Source organism: Chlamydomonas reinhardtii, chromosome 6, assembly GCF_000002595.2.
Source record: "Chlamydomonas reinhardtii strain CC-503 cw92 mt+ chromosome 6, whole genome shotgun sequence".
NCBI classification, from domain to species: domain Eukaryota; kingdom Viridiplantae; phylum Chlorophyta; class Chlorophyceae; order Chlamydomonadales; family Chlamydomonadaceae; genus Chlamydomonas; species Chlamydomonas reinhardtii.
The window spans coordinates 918,542-932,549 of NC_057009.1; the positions used below are offsets into that span (position 1 = coordinate 918,542).

Genomic DNA, 14,008 nt, shown 5'->3' on the forward strand with positions numbered 1-14,008 from the left:
CGTCATTCCAATACGCAAACTTCTCTGCAACGACAAACTTTTTATACCCGCAAGTCCACATCAATTGACTCCACTGGACAAACTTTACCTTAGGCGATTTTGCCACTGGAGTTCTGAGTCCGCCGCGTCGAAGCTCGTCGCTTGCTAAAATGCTTCCTAGGCTCATTCAACATCATTAGGACCATATACATGCCTCCGCCTAGCATATAGCGCCACTTAGCGAGCGGACGACATTTGGAGGAATGCGGGAGCGAAATGGCTCGCCGCGGCCGAGATTGGGAGGCTTGCTACTTTATTGTAGCTTGGTGCTGTTAATAGGTGCGCCGGACCTGGCCGTCGACTGGTTTACCAAGCAGTGAACGCATTCTCACCCGCGCGGGAAAGCGCTCTGGGGCTGGCTGCCATACGTGGATGCACTGTGTCATAAGAATAGCCAGGAGCTGGGCGAGGGGATTGTTGTGGTCAATGAATGTCCCTACCAGCTTTCGCGTTCGCCGTGTTTTACTCGCTAGCCGCTGTGGAACGTTTCTGTCTTGGCTTCATCGTGCCGGCTCACAAATCCAAACAAGCCCGCGGGCTTTTCCTGAATCGACGCAGGCACGGCTTCGGCGCAGACGGCGCGCCCACCCCAGCCACCTCGCCCACCGCCATCACCCAAACCGCCTTCACCACCGCCCTCTCCGTTTCCATCGCCGCCTCCGTCGCCATTCCCGCCTAGCCCAATGCCTCCCAGCCCGTTGCCGCCCCCACCACGGCCACCGCCTCCATCGCCAGGGCCGCCGGATCCGCCCGCTCCGCCATCGCCCCCCTCCCCACCGCCGGCACCCCCTTTCGTGCCGCCAGCGCCGCCGCGGCCACCTGCAAGTGCGTGAGGGTTCAGGATGGAAAAGATTGGGTGTCACTGAAAGGGTCTTGCGTGCCGGCACAAGGGGCGACGGGCTGCCGGAAGGTGGCGGTCATGGTCACACGGCTTGCGCGTACTGCGTTACATCGGCACGTGGCCTGCGTGATCGAGCACGCCGCAGGCGCTATCCCGCTCACCTCAGCCCCATCCCTTCCGCACCCAAGTCTACCAACCAAACCGCACAAACCCCATGCCTCTCCCAAACCAACCCAAACCAACCCTCACCCTGCCACCCCCCACACAGACGACACCACCTATACCTTCATGACCAACACCGCCACCTACGCGCTCTACCGCAATCGCGCCTCCTGGACCACGGCACTGGAGGTGTGCCGCGCGCGCGGCTACACGCTGGCCTCCTGGGCCGCCTCCAACCAGGAGCTGTACGACATCTTCAACGGCGGCTGGGACTACTTCTACGCCGCCGAGTTCTGGGTGGGCGTCGTCAGGCGTGCCAACAAAACCGTGTACGAGTTCGCGGACGGCGGCGCAGTGCCCGCCATTGACGGCACGCCCGTGGACGACTACATCGTGCTGGCCGACCCCGACTGCCTCACCGACATCCGCGGCTGCTGCGCCACGCTGACGGACCGCATGGTGGGCCCCTTCCTGGGCGGCCTGCAGACGCCGCGCAGCCCCAAGCTGGTCGTGCGCAACTGCCTCACGCAGTGAGTTTTGGTGCTGATGTGGGGGAAGGGGGAGGGGCGGGCGAGCTGCAGGCTCCCAGGAGGGATGGGAGCGTGGGGGTTGAGTGGCTGCGGCCGGCGTGAGGACGGGCGGGTGTGGCGGGGTGTGTGGCAGGGCCGGTGTGGCTGGTGTGGCTGGTGTGGCTGCGCGCCGTGCACTCAGGTCGTCTCACCACCTAGTCACGTGCGAGCCGCCTCCGTGCTCCTGCCCTTCCCGCTGCGCCCCCACCCACCCACCATTCCACCTCCTCCTCCTCCGCTCCCACCCCCACCCCCGCGCAGGTTCATGTACCTGTGCAAGGGGCCGCTGCCGCCCAGCCCGCCGCCGCCCAGCCCGCCCGCCCGGCCGCTGGCTGGCAACGTGGTGCTGCGTTTCACCATGGACTACGTGCAGCTGACCACTGTGGCGGGCCGCACGCAGCAGTTCCGGCAGGCGGTGGCGGACAAGGTGGCGGCCGAGTACAGCGAGGCGGGGACCACGGTGAGGGGAGGGGAGCACGGGAGGGGGGCGAGTGGGGGTGCGGGTGCGGGTGCGGGTGGGGGTGGGGCAGTGGACTGGAAGTGGGATTGCGCGTGCGTGCGGTGGGGTGCTGGGGAACAAGGTGGTAAGGAGGGGCTGCGGCATGGAAGGAAGGAGCGGCATGGAGCGTCGCTTGTGGCGTGCGTCGGCCTGCACCCCCGCGATCACCACCACGTGTCCACCTGATCCACCAAGTCAAACACCGCCGACAACCTAACCGCCCGTCCGCACCCCCACCCAAAACCCACCCCCACCACCACCACCCCGCCAGGTGAACGTGTACGAGCTGTACCAGGACACGGCCACTGACGGTGCCGTGGTGGTGAAGCTGCTGGTGGGGCTGCCCAGCTCCATAAACGAGAACTCGGCCGCCAACTATCTGTTCCGCCTGGTCAACACGCCCTCCATCATCTTCGACAACACCTTCCGCTCCGAGTACCTCATCTCCACGCCCATCATGGCCTCGCTCGCCAACACCATGGAGCTCAACTCGCCGCCGCCCTCGGGCGTGCAGCAGCTGGCCTCGGGCGGCGCCAGCGAGCAGGACAAACGCAAGGTGGGGCTCATCGCGGGGCTGTGCGCGGGCCTGGGCCTGGCGCTGGCCATGGGCGGCGTGGCGGCCTACGTGGTGCTCAAGAAGCGCCGCGCCTCCATGCGCAAGATCCATGAGATCCACTAAGGGCCGTGGAAAGGCGCCAAGGGCACTGGGCGCACTTGGGTGTGGTGCCCAGGTAGGTGCGACCTTGAGGGCGGCGTCCACTGGAGTGAATGGATGTGTGTGTGTGTGTGTGTGTGTGTGTGTGTGTGTGTGTGTGTGTGTGTGTGTGTGTGTGTGTGTGTGTGTGTGTGTGTGTGTGTGTGTGTGTGTGTGTGTGTGTGTGTGTGTGTGTGTGTGCTGAGCCAGTGGGGCGCGTGTGTGCAGTGCGTGCCCCGCTGGTCGATCGGGCGTGTTTGGGGTGTCGGGGAAGGCACGCAGGGACGTGCGCGCTGCTTGGCAGCTGTGGTTGTGCTCGCTCGTGGTCTCCGTGCCTAATATTAAAAAAGACAGGCCATCTGACGCACCAGAACTGACGTTCAGTACAACCATCACACGACTAGCAACGTTGTGGCGTTGCGCTACCGGTATTCATCCATCAACTATGGACCCAAGCGCGGGGTGTGGGACGTAACAGGAATGCACGTTTTTGTAGAATATTTATGCAAACCAATCAGCTGAGGGCGAACCAAGCTGCACACGCGCATGCGCGCTGATTCGGTGATCGTGTGGATTCTGAGCTGCACGCCGGCCGTGGCGTGCGCACGTTGCAGACCGGCGCTTGTATCTGTGATCCGCTTTGAACGCACACGGCTGCGTGTGCCTAGGTGGCGGCCGGGGATACCCCACGTGTAGTACGGGCGGCGTCTATCAGTGGGTGGTTCGATGCCGGCCGTGTGCGGGTGGCAAGCACGTGTCATGTGGGTCGGCAAGCGTTTGTTTGCAACACGCGCTTGACCGGCGCATCCTCTCGACTGCCCCTTGGCATCGCCTCACTTGTTGATTGAGCGGGTGTCGGCTCTTGCGCCCCCACACTTGGAGGCCAGGCACTGATCCCAGTGTAGAAGAAAGGAGCAAGGGCATTTAGTGAATGTCATTTACCATGTGACGTGCAACGCGTAACTGCCGAGTAGGCAGGAGGTGCAATTGGGCTGGCACAACCGGCGTGTTGTAGGAGCCTTGTGCTCCGAATGGGTGGGTGTGCGACAGCATCGCGCACTGGTTCGGCGTTGGCCGGAAAGCTGTGCGACCCGTGGCTTGAAAAGCAATTCCTTTGTGCTTGGGCAGTAATTAATGCATGGCGTGAGTGGCAGGACCAATGTTGGCGTGTGACAGTGTGCGTGCGGCTTGTGGGCTCGGGGCATGCTCATGGAAAGGAGCTAAATAGTACGCTTGCGTAATGTGATTGGTGTCGTGAGTGTGACACGAATGAAGGTCATGTGTGACTGCAGCAGAGCTTATGTGTTACCCGCCGTGCACTGAGCGTGTCTGGATACAGGCGACCGCGTTGGCTGGGGCTTGTGTCAGTGACGGAAGGGCAATCCCGAAACTCCCAAAGAACTCCCAAGGAACAGGCGGCTGAGGATCATGCCTGCATGGGCGGACACGGCGATGGCGCCAAATGCGCCACACGTGCGTTACGGCTATGTAAGCACACCGTATCACTGGACGTGCGAGGCGGTTTTGCAGACAGCCCACTAGCCCAGCGCGGCAGCGCGTATTGTCTGAGCCTCTGAGGAGGGCAGACATGAACTCCCACTAGGCCACCGAACAGGTACCTTACAGCCGTATGAGATAGCAAGCACCACAGGTGCAAACCCAGGATTCTCGGAAGCCGGTGCAGTCTTCCTTTGCACCCCGATCAGCCCTCAGGCCTTGTCCTTCGTGTCCAATGTTCATCCGATGCACTGCGGTGAGGCGATGAGTACCCCCACCTTGCTCTACACCGGCTGTACCCATAGAACGTCCCATGCCCCTGCTCCACACGACCAATCCAAAATGCGCCACACGGCGCTTTCCATCTTGCACACTTTCCTCTAATGCGCCCTACGCTGCACCGCAGATCAGTCCTTTTGCTGCTCCAGGCCCGCCACACCTCCCGCCGCCCGCACCACCTCCACCTCCACCCCCAAATGCAGCGCCGCCCGCCGCCGCCTCTGCCACGCCCGCCAGCCCGGCTCACGTCCGCTTGGCAATGGTGATGGGCCCCTTGGACAGCAGCGCCCGCAGCCCCGCCAGCTTCTCGTCCTCCTTGGCCTGCAGGGGGGCGGACCACGACGCCGGGGCGGGGGGGGGGGGGGCACCCATGAGCCGTTCAGTCGGAAAGTTGCGAAACGGTGGTGTGACCAGAGGCACACAGTTCAAAGCGGGGGCCAAGCGGTGCAATCCCCCACGTGCTGCCCCTGCCCTCCCGGCCTGCCCCCAGTACTATCCTGCCTCCTGCACCCGCCACGCCGCCACGCCGCCACGCCCACCTGGAAGGCCGCGGCGCGCTGCGCCACGTCCTCCATCTTGGCCACACCCCGCTGCCGCGCGAACTCCTGCCGCTTGGCCTCCCTGCGCCGCAACACGCCCCAGGATGCACATCGTGCCACATGTTCACACCACTAGCAACAGCATCAGCTTCAGTGGGGCCGCCAGTTTATGAGTCAGACCTGTAGACCGTAGCATGTGCTGTCTCGCGAGCTGGACCACGCGCAGGTGAGCACCCCCCCCCTTGCCGCCACCGCCCACACCACCACCAGCACGCCGCCACCAGCACCCACCCCACCCACCGGGCCTTGGCTGCCGCGAAGCTGTCGTCTCCGCCCATGAGCGCGTCGTCGCCGCGGCCGCCGCCCGGCAGGTAGCCGCCCGGCCCGTCGTCGTCGCGGCCCGAGCGCGCCAGCTCCCGCCGCGCAGCGCGCTCAGCCACCTGCAGGAGGCCGACGGAGGGGGAGCTGAGTGTCAGCGGCGCATTCGGGGTGGAGTTGCGTCTCGCGGCCGTGTAGCCTCCAGCCCCTGAACTGGGCTGCCATCCAACCCGGACGCAGCACCAGGCTGCGCGGCCCAACCAGGCCCTGCTCCCCGCTCTTGGGCACCCAAGGCACCGCAGCATGCGTCAATCCCACCCGTTCCAAGCAGCTCCCATCCCCAGGCCGCCAGTCCGCCAAGCCGCTGCCGCCCCACCATCTTGTCGCGGCCGGTCTCCCTGGGCGCCACGTCCTCCAGCAGCTCCTTGGCGCGGGCGCGGTCCTGCCGCCGCCCGTCCAGCCGCGCCTCCTGCTTCCTGTGGTGGTGAGCGGGTGGGCGGTGGGCGGCTCGACACGGCATGCAGCAGGCACACAGGAGGTGGCGGCGTGGTGGAGGGCGTGATGACGTACACGTGATGATGCACGCGCCCACCGCAAACGAAGTCGCCTGAGCGGCACATTCGCATCCGGGTGGTGCCCAACATACCTGACAGCTGTACCCTGCCCCGTCCCACACACGAGGCGTTGGTGTGCCTGCGCCCCTGCCGCGCGGCCCCTTGCATATCACCGCCCTTGCCTGCCGCGCCTGCCAGCCTGCCGCCCCTGCCTGCCCTCCCGCCCCTGGCGCTCCCACTCCGCTCACTGGCTGCGCTGGTCGTCCATGAACGCCGTCATACCCATGGCCCCGCCGCCCGGCCGACCGCCGACCGCCGCCGCCCCCTTGAGGTTCCAGCGGTACTCGGTGCGCCGCGCGGGCGCCGCCACCATACCCGCGTAGTACCTGGTGTGCGACATGGCGTGTGATACGGTGTGTGTGATACGGTGTGTGTGACGTGGTGTGTGTGACGTGGTGTGAGACGTGGTGTGTCAAACGTGTACAGAAGGCCAGGCGGCGCGCGGAGGGCGTGCGGCACCGTCTGTGCGCGCCAGCCCCTCAAGCTCGGACCCACAAGCCGAAAACGCCCAGCAGGGTCAACGGCATAGCGGCACACGCGTGCATGGCGCCCCAATCCCACCCGGCCCAGCGCGCTCCCGTGTGCGGTGCTGCCTGCTACCTGGCTGGCAGCCGGCCCTCGTTCCAGATGCGCACAAACTCCTCAAACAGCTCGTGACTCCGCTCCGAGCTCAACTCTGCGGCAGGTGCAGGTGCAGGGCGATGGGGCGGATGGTGGGATGTGATGGGCTGGGCGAGGGACAGTACACGACACGTTGCTCATGCCGTGCGCCGGGGCATGGCGCATTCACTCACGCCCTCTGGTTTTCATTACCCAACCCAACTTACCACCGCACCACAGCTATGCATGCCTGAAACCCACCGCACCCCTTTCCTCGCACCCCACCACACCCCACCGCCCCGCCCCGCCGCGCCGCGCCCCGCACCGTTGAACTGCGTGCGGCGCTCCTCCGCCAGGAACGCCGCGAACTCGGCGTGGCGGCGGAAGTAGTCCTCGGGCGTGATGGGCTCCTTCACCTCGGACACCTGGGCGGGAGGGAGGCGGGGAGTCAGGAGAGGGGGAGAGGGTCAAAGGGAAGAGGGAGGGGTCAATCAGCATGATGGCGATGGGTACGGCACGGCAATAAACGTGCGCGGACTGGTGCCGCCAGCAGGTCACAGGCCCCGCAGGCCCGGGACCCTTCCACAAACAAGCGAGCAATGCAGGTTGGCCTTGGCCACATACTGCGCCCCAGGGCCGGCCCCAGGTCAGGCGCAGGCACGCACCTGCACCGGCGGCAGCGGCCCTGCCCCCGCAGTCGCCGAGGAGGCCGGCGGTTCGCCGCCACGGCCGCTCCCAGCCGTCCCCGCGCCGCCCAGCTGCTGCTCCAGGAAGGCACGAGCCTGAGCCAGAGGCACCGCGCCATGCATAGGAGGAGCAGGTGCAGCGTCAGCGTCATGTACCGTACATGATAGGCACCCATAAGCTTGCCACGCACAGCACGCCTGCAGCTCACCCCGCATCTCAGACCCTTCCCCAGCTTGTACACGTCTGCCCGGCGTCTGCGGTAGCAACGCGCCAAAGCCGATCACCTGCTTGACGAGGTCATCCTTGGATTTAGACTTGCTGCTCTTCTTGTCCTTGTCCTTGCTCTTCTCCTTGCGGTCCTTGTCCTTCTTATGCTGTGTGTGGTGCGGGACACAGGGACCAGGGCCTGGCACCAATGCGCTGGTGTCCCCGGCCCCTCCCGCGTGCAGCACTGCAGCTCCCCCCACCCCAAGCACCCCCATACAAGGCCCCTCCTGTGCACCTCATAGTCAGCTGCCAAGGGCGTCAAGGGCGCTATGCCCGCCCCCCTTACACCGCGGTGGCACGGCCCACAGCGTCATCTGGGCCCGCCACGTTCAGACACGCCCCAAACCCTGGCCCCCGACCTGCCTTCTTCCGCTTCTTGTCTCGCCGCTTCTCCTCGTCTCTATCGCTCTCTGAGCCTGTATTTGTGAGTGGCGTTCACAAAGTGCGGGACCACAGGGTTGGCCGGAATTGCTGACGTTCCTAGGACTCAAGTGTGCCACAGCTGCTAGTTTGCTCACTGCTTGACGTGTACGAGTCACTAGAGTCGCTGTCGGAGCGTTTCCGCTTCTTGTCTTTGTCGGACTTGCCCATTCTCAAGGGATCGGCAAAGAAGGACGCGATAAGCAGCTACAGTAGTAAAGTTGTTGTAAGGAGTCGTCTAGCACTTATTCTAATTGCCGTGGAAGGCCACTTGGCGACCAGACACTCACCACACCCGCCATCCGGGGCTTATTCATTCGGCCAGCACTCGCCCAGCACTCGCCCGCACCACCGCGCTACGATCAGCCCTTCGCCCTTCGCTCAAGGTCCTGCAACACATCTGGATACCCTCCCATGTGTGCTCAAGGGCTCCTGTGTGAGCATGCCCGAGAACTGCTGCCATCCACCCACACACGCACAGGAATCATAGCGTCCGGGGCGCCTGCCTGGACGATCGGCTCAACATCAACTCAACGAAGTACGCCCATGTCCGAGCATGTCCCCACCTCCCTTGCCCAGGTCAGCACGTATACAAGCTCCCGCTCATTTGTCGCCCACTAGCTCTCCAACTGCGACCCGCTCCAGTCGTGTCCATCCCTGCGGTCATCTGCTCTGTCCTTGCCGCCACCCGCGCTGCCGTGCCCAGCTGCAACCAGCGACAGCCGACTGCAGCCCCACCCGCACACGTCACTACCGGCCCTTAGAGCCCGACACGAGCCGCGTAAGGGCGTGGCTGATGAGGCCGGTGGGTCCGAAGAAGAAGCACAGCAGCACGGAGTGCGCCGTGGCCACGCCCGTGCGCAGGCCGTCAAGAGCGATCTCCCTGCGCAGGTGCAGAAGAGCCGAACCGGGGAGGCGGAGGCGATGAGTGCAGTGCAGCGCAGCACAGCGCAGCAAGGAGGTGTTGAAGGCCCAGCAAGGCGCTGCCTCGACTCCGTCACCAGCCAGGGCTGTTCCGGGTGCCGCTGCATGCACGCCTCGCTCCCACCCGCCGGTTCCCCGGACCCTCCTCCACCCCACCCCATCTCCACTTGCCCCACCCCCGCTGCTCCCCGCCACCCCTGGTTTGCCTCTTCCACTTGGTTCGCATGGCATGGTGCAAACAAACCCACCCCAACCCCGCCCTGCACCCAATGTTTAAACCTTGCAAACCCAACGCGCAGCCGCACGCACCGCGCCATGACTACATCCAGGGTGAGCAGGTGCAGCCACGCCAGCAGTGTCACCAGCGGCTGCCCGAACATGGCCGCCAGCGGCCGCAGGTCCAGCGCCGCCGGGCTGCCCGCCACCACCGCCGCCTGGCCCGCCTCCCACATGGCGCCCAGGGCCGCGCCCAGACCCGCCTGCCAGGCCGCAGCAAAGGTGGCCACGTAGGCCGCGGCCAGCAGCAGGTACAGAGCCGGCGAGTTGAGGAGGGCGTCGCGGGTCTGTGAGCGAGTGCGCGGGACAGGAGGTGCAGGGTAGTTAGATGGGCCGGGTGGTGGCGGTGTGGGTAGGGTAGGGAGCGCACGGTGAAAGGTAGGCAGGCAGGCAGGCAGGCAGGCAGGCAGGCAGGCAGGCAGGCAGGCAGGCAGGCAGGCAGGCAGGCAGGCAGGCAGGCAGGCATGGCCGGACTGCGTGCGCCCAGCTGCATGGCTAGGCCAGGGCCGATGCGCGGGAGCGTCGCAGGCGCCGCGGCAGCACCACACGTCCCTCTCTCACCAGCCCCCGCCGCACAAATGCATATCACCTCTCACCAGCTTGGATGCCGGCGCGAATGCCATGAGCGCATACACGGGCACCAGGACCGCCGAGGAGGCGGAGAAGATGGCCGCCGCGGGCACGCCGAACACCGCTGGGGCGCTGCCACCTGCCGCCGCCGCAGCAGCAACAGCAGCAGCGGCTGCAGGTGCGGCAGCAGCGGCGGCAGCTGCGGATACGCTGAGCCGCCGGCGGTGAGGCGCGGGGCAGCGCGCTGCGGTGGCGTGAGCGCAGGTGACGGGGCAGCGGTACAGGGTCGCGCCCGCACGCTGGTTTAAGATCGAGCAGCTCGATTGTAAGACGCAATCCCGGATGTGCGCTCTGACAGATCATTCGTGGCTTGGTGGGAAGGGCTGCCTGGCAGGAATTGGCCCCCTGCGGATGCCGACGTGGTCGAACCTAGGCATCAAGACCCACACGTTTGCCCATTCACTTGCCTGCTAGCTGTAACCTAGCCACAGCGCGCCCATTACAGCAGCGCACCATCCGCTGCACTGCTGATTGGAGAATCATTACGCACAGAGGCTCCTCGTAAGCAAGCTAAGCGGGTAACAAAATTGATGCCAGTAACAAGTGGGAAAATCACTTCGCCTTATCAAAGCTGCGAGTGCAAGAAAAGCTAAAGCCTTTCGGGGCTGCGAGTGTTGCACGAGGTATGTATGTTTTCTGGCTCGTTATCCGAAGTTTCCTACCTGTTATACGTTTTACGTACCCGCAAGTATGCTTCTGGCGACGCGTCGCATGACCATTGTTCTTGTTCTATAACTTAGGCAAACGGCACTGCGCACAAACATTCCATTGCAGCAACAGCCGCCCAACAAACATTGCCTGCGACATTGCCTATTTCCTGCTTGGCGAAGGGAGACGGACCGGCAACCACTGCCGACTCGCACTGATAGCCCAATCAATCAATCTAAGGTGCAAATAAGATTACCGGTTGTATAAATCTACCCAAAATGCCGACGATTGATCTAAAGCCGAGCGCCGAGTCTTGCTGGGAATTGTGGCAAGCCGTGCGTGCCAAGCGGCCGCTGGTTCACTGCATCACCAATTTCGTTTCCATGGACATCATGGCGAACGTCCTGCTGGCTGCGGGTTGCTCGCCTGCGATGGTGTGGCTGGGGGTGGTGTGCTGGGCAGAGTGCTCCACGCCACGATCTGTGGGCGTTACCTCTCCAGCTGCATCACCCACCCTCACCTCCACGCTCTCACCAGGCAACCATTACGCCGTATACGCAATATAGTCCCCGACAGTTGCATAACTAGCCCTGTCCCATTCGCCGCATTCCCCACCCTCTTTGACCTCGCTGACCCGCCCTCCCCGCCACGCCACCCCACCCCCCGCACACACACGCGCGCACACGTACCCTCAGGCCCACTCCCTGGACGAGGTGGAGGCGTTTGTGGGCATCAGCAGTGCGCTGCTTGTCAACATGGGCACACTGTCACCCGAATGGGTGGCGGCCAAGAAGCTGGCGGCGCGCAGGGTGCGTCCAACGTGCGTGGCCGCGCGTCCTTCGCGTCGCCGTGCGTTAGCGCCTGCGTTTGAGCCGCCGCCGCGGCCTGTGGCACTGGCAATGCTCTGGACACTGCCAACAACCTTAGCAACACAACGCCGCCATGCCTCTCCCCGCAGGCGGTGGAGCTGGGCAAGCCCTGGGTGCTGGACCCGGTGGGGTGCGGCGCCACGCCCGTGCGCACCGCCTCCTGCCTGCAGCTGCTGGACTGCAGGCCCACGGTGGTGCGCGGCAACGCCAGTGAGATACTGGCGCTGGCGGGCGCGGCGGGCAGCGGAGTGCGGGGCGTGGACAGCACGGCGGCCAGCAGGGACGCACTGGAGGTCAGGCGGCCGGGGCGGGGGGCGGCGCGGGCGGGGCCTGGTGACGGGGCTGGGGGTTTCAAGCCCAATGAAGGCGAGAGCCGAAACCCGCGGAATGGGTTTGCGCGGTGAGGGGTACGGTATGTTGGGCCTGAACGGCATGAACATCGGGATGTCAAGTGGGATGTCTAATGGCGCACACCGCACCGCACCGCACTGCTGCTGGTGCTGGTGCTGGCCTCGTGTCCGCGGCGCTTGCAGCGGGCGTCACACCGATGCGGTACTTATCAGCTGCATCCCACTCCGCAGGCGGCGAAGCAGCTGGCGGTGGCGCACAAGTGCATTGTGGCGGTGTCAGGCGAGGTTGACTACGTGAGTGCTGCTGCAGCGACTGCTACTGCCTGCTCATTATCATTCTCTAAAACTTAGTTTCTTGTCCTTCCTTGCCTGGTTGGCGGTGACGCGGACCTGGGGCCGGCAGCCGGAACGTCAGAGGCGGCTGCCGTTTTGCACAGCTCGGGTTGGGCGTGGGGCTTGGGCTGCCGATCGGCCCTATCCTCAGTCTTAACCCTGCCCGTCTTCTGCCCAATCACCCCTCGCCTCGTGCACAGGTGACGGACGGCACGGCGGTGGTGGGTGTGCGCAACGGACACGAGCTGCTGACGCTCATCACCGCCGCCGGCTGCTCACTCACCGCACTCATCGCCGCCTTCGTCACGGCGGCGCCGCAGCAGCCCCTGCTGGCCACCGCACACGCCCTTGCGGTGTTCGGGTGGGTCCACGGGATAGGACATGTTGCTCGTTGCACTGCGTGGCGCTGTTCTGCACACCAGCATGACAGCTCGTACTGGGGCATGTGTATGTCGCTCCTCACCTCTCAACACCGTCCTCCTGACTGAGCAACACAATACGCCCCCCGCTCACACACGCCCCGGACCCGCCCCCTGCACAGGCTTGCTGCCGAGGAGGGCCTCAGGCTGGCTCCGCGGCCGGGCCCGGGCAGCCTGCGGGTGGCGCTGCTGGACATGCTGCACCTCATGGACCAGGTGTGTGTCTGTGTGTGTGTGTGTGGGGGGGGGTACGCGACTGGGTGGGGTAGAGCTGGGGTGGGAGCTTTGGGTGGGAGCTTTGGGTGCCATATGCCAGGCGCTTCTGGGCCGGCGGATTAAGGCATGTGAGGGGCGAAGAGGTGCACAGCCCAGTCGTCAGCGTGTGTGTCCTGGCCAATGGGGTACACAGACGTGTCATGACACCTGCTCCCCTGGTCCGCCCGTGCCTCCATTCAGGCGACGGTCAAGGCGGGCGCCCGTATCGAGGTCATGGCCTGAGTGCGGCGGATGGGCGGGACGCAGGGCCGCGCGGCGGCTGACTGCCTTGTGCTGCCGGGCTGGAGGGCTGCCGGCCTGTCGCGTGGCCCCGCGGCAGCAGCAGTGTCAGCAGTTGGGGCCAGTCCGGACGCGAATCGTCTCATAACTTTTGCAGCGGTCGAGTGCTGAGATGTTCTACGCCCTGGCGGCTTGTCCTTGGGTTTGGATGGGAGTTACTTACTACGTATGACGGGGGCGCATTGCGTGTCCCAGGTGCGGGGATGTGCCACCCGTGCTGTTGATCTGGTTGGGAGAACTGCGGGCAGGGGAGAGCCTAAGAGTGCCTGTCTGCCGCCGCTGGTTGCAGTGCTGGGCCGCATGTCCAGCATCGTGTGTGCTGCGATGGGCGGACGGAACGGTTGAGCTTCGGCTCTATTCATATGTGCAACTGTAGAATGCGAGGACCATGCGGTGTGTGACCGCTGCACGGCGCGTTCGGGGTGTCATGCAGGGGGCCGAGCCCTGGTGTCCGAGCCCGGGCAGCTGCAGCCTGCAGCTGCAGCGCCAGCCAGACAGCAACTAGGCAGCGTCGCTGACAGCTGACTCGCTGTGATACATTGAGGCTGTCACTGGCTGTCGTCCACGAGGGGCACACCCCTAGTGCCAGTGTGATTGGACGGCAATGAGGCACGGGTAACGGAAGCATGAGTTAAACTTGTGAGTTCTGACAGCATACGCCAGGGACCCGCGCAGCCGCGCAGTACCGCACCTCTCTCTCACGCTGGAGGCAACGGGCGCCATCCATCCAACCCGAGTAACGCCAGACGTGTGCTCAGCTCAATTGGCCCCAAGCATGCGCACCAACCACCGTTCATTCGTCCATTCATCCATTCATAGGCCTCGTGCCCCCTCCGACTCGTCAGCATGGCGTTGGCCTTCACGCGCAAGCCGCCATGTCCCTAGCATTGAGACCACCGTGTAGTGCTTCCCACCCCACCGTCGGCTCACAACAACGCTCACTGTCAGACGTGAACGTGAGCTGGCGCATAGCCGTAAC

The 14,008-nt window shown here is 64.8% G+C and overlaps 5 protein-coding genes across 5 annotated transcripts in view; 2 read left to right on the forward strand and 3 right to left on the reverse strand.

The window, feature by feature from the left end:
* The first annotated feature begins 37 nt into the window (after nt 1-37).
* On the forward strand, nt 38-4,308 carry CHLRE_06g255200v5 (uncharacterized protein). The gene is made up of 5 exons (XM_001696579.2): nt 38-318; nt 598-864; nt 1,149-1,572; nt 1,873-2,071; nt 2,382-4,308. Exons 2-5 carry the CDS (start codon nt 723-725, stop codon nt 2,787-2,789), a joined length of 1,173 nt encoding a protein of 390 aa, XP_001696631.2. The 5' UTR covers nt 38-318; nt 598-722; the 3' UTR covers nt 2,790-4,308.
* Nucleotides 4,309-4,412: 104 nt separating this feature from the next.
* CHLRE_06g255250v5 (uncharacterized protein) lies at nt 4,413-8,201 on the reverse strand. Its single transcript, XM_043062686.1, has 11 exons — nt 8,124-8,201; nt 7,969-8,021; nt 7,623-7,712; nt 7,317-7,433; nt 6,977-7,076; nt 6,652-6,727; nt 6,240-6,377; nt 5,814-5,913; nt 5,420-5,559; nt 5,120-5,201; nt 4,413-4,901 (listed from the first exon to the last, which is right to left on the reverse strand). Exons 1-11 carry the CDS (start codon nt 8,194-8,196, stop codon nt 4,824-4,826), a joined length of 1,047 nt encoding a protein of 348 aa, XP_042923392.1. The 5' UTR covers nt 8,197-8,201; the 3' UTR covers nt 4,413-4,823.
* Nucleotides 8,202-8,255: 54 nt separating this feature from the next.
* On the reverse strand, nt 8,256-10,506 carry CHLRE_06g255300v5 (uncharacterized protein). Its single transcript, XM_043062687.1, has 4 exons — nt 10,263-10,506; nt 9,822-10,039; nt 9,259-9,512; nt 8,256-8,908 (listed from the first exon to the last, which is right to left on the reverse strand). Exons 1-4 carry the CDS (start codon nt 10,336-10,338, stop codon nt 8,776-8,778), a joined length of 681 nt encoding a protein of 226 aa, XP_042923393.1. The 5' UTR covers nt 10,339-10,506; the 3' UTR covers nt 8,256-8,775.
* Nucleotides 10,507-10,601: 95 nt separating this feature from the next.
* On the forward strand, nt 10,602-13,573 carry CHLRE_06g255350v5 (uncharacterized protein). The gene is made up of 7 exons (XM_001696578.2): nt 10,602-10,937; nt 11,199-11,312; nt 11,462-11,665; nt 11,954-12,016; nt 12,256-12,416; nt 12,597-12,690; nt 12,931-13,573. The coding sequence occupies exons 1-7, from the start codon at nt 10,782-10,784 to the stop codon at nt 12,970-12,972; spliced, it is 834 nt and encodes a 277-aa protein (XP_001696630.1). The 5' UTR covers nt 10,602-10,781; the 3' UTR covers nt 12,973-13,573.
* A 32-nt stretch (nt 13,574-13,605) lies between these two features.
* The window catches only part of CHLRE_06g255400v5 (uncharacterized protein), a 4,866-nt gene continuing 4,463 nt past the window's right edge, over nt 13,606-14,008 (reverse strand). The window contains exon 8 of the mRNA XM_043062688.1: nt 13,606-14,008. This exon is cut by the window's right edge and continues 253 nt beyond it. The gene's annotated coding sequence lies outside the window, so the exon portion shown is untranslated.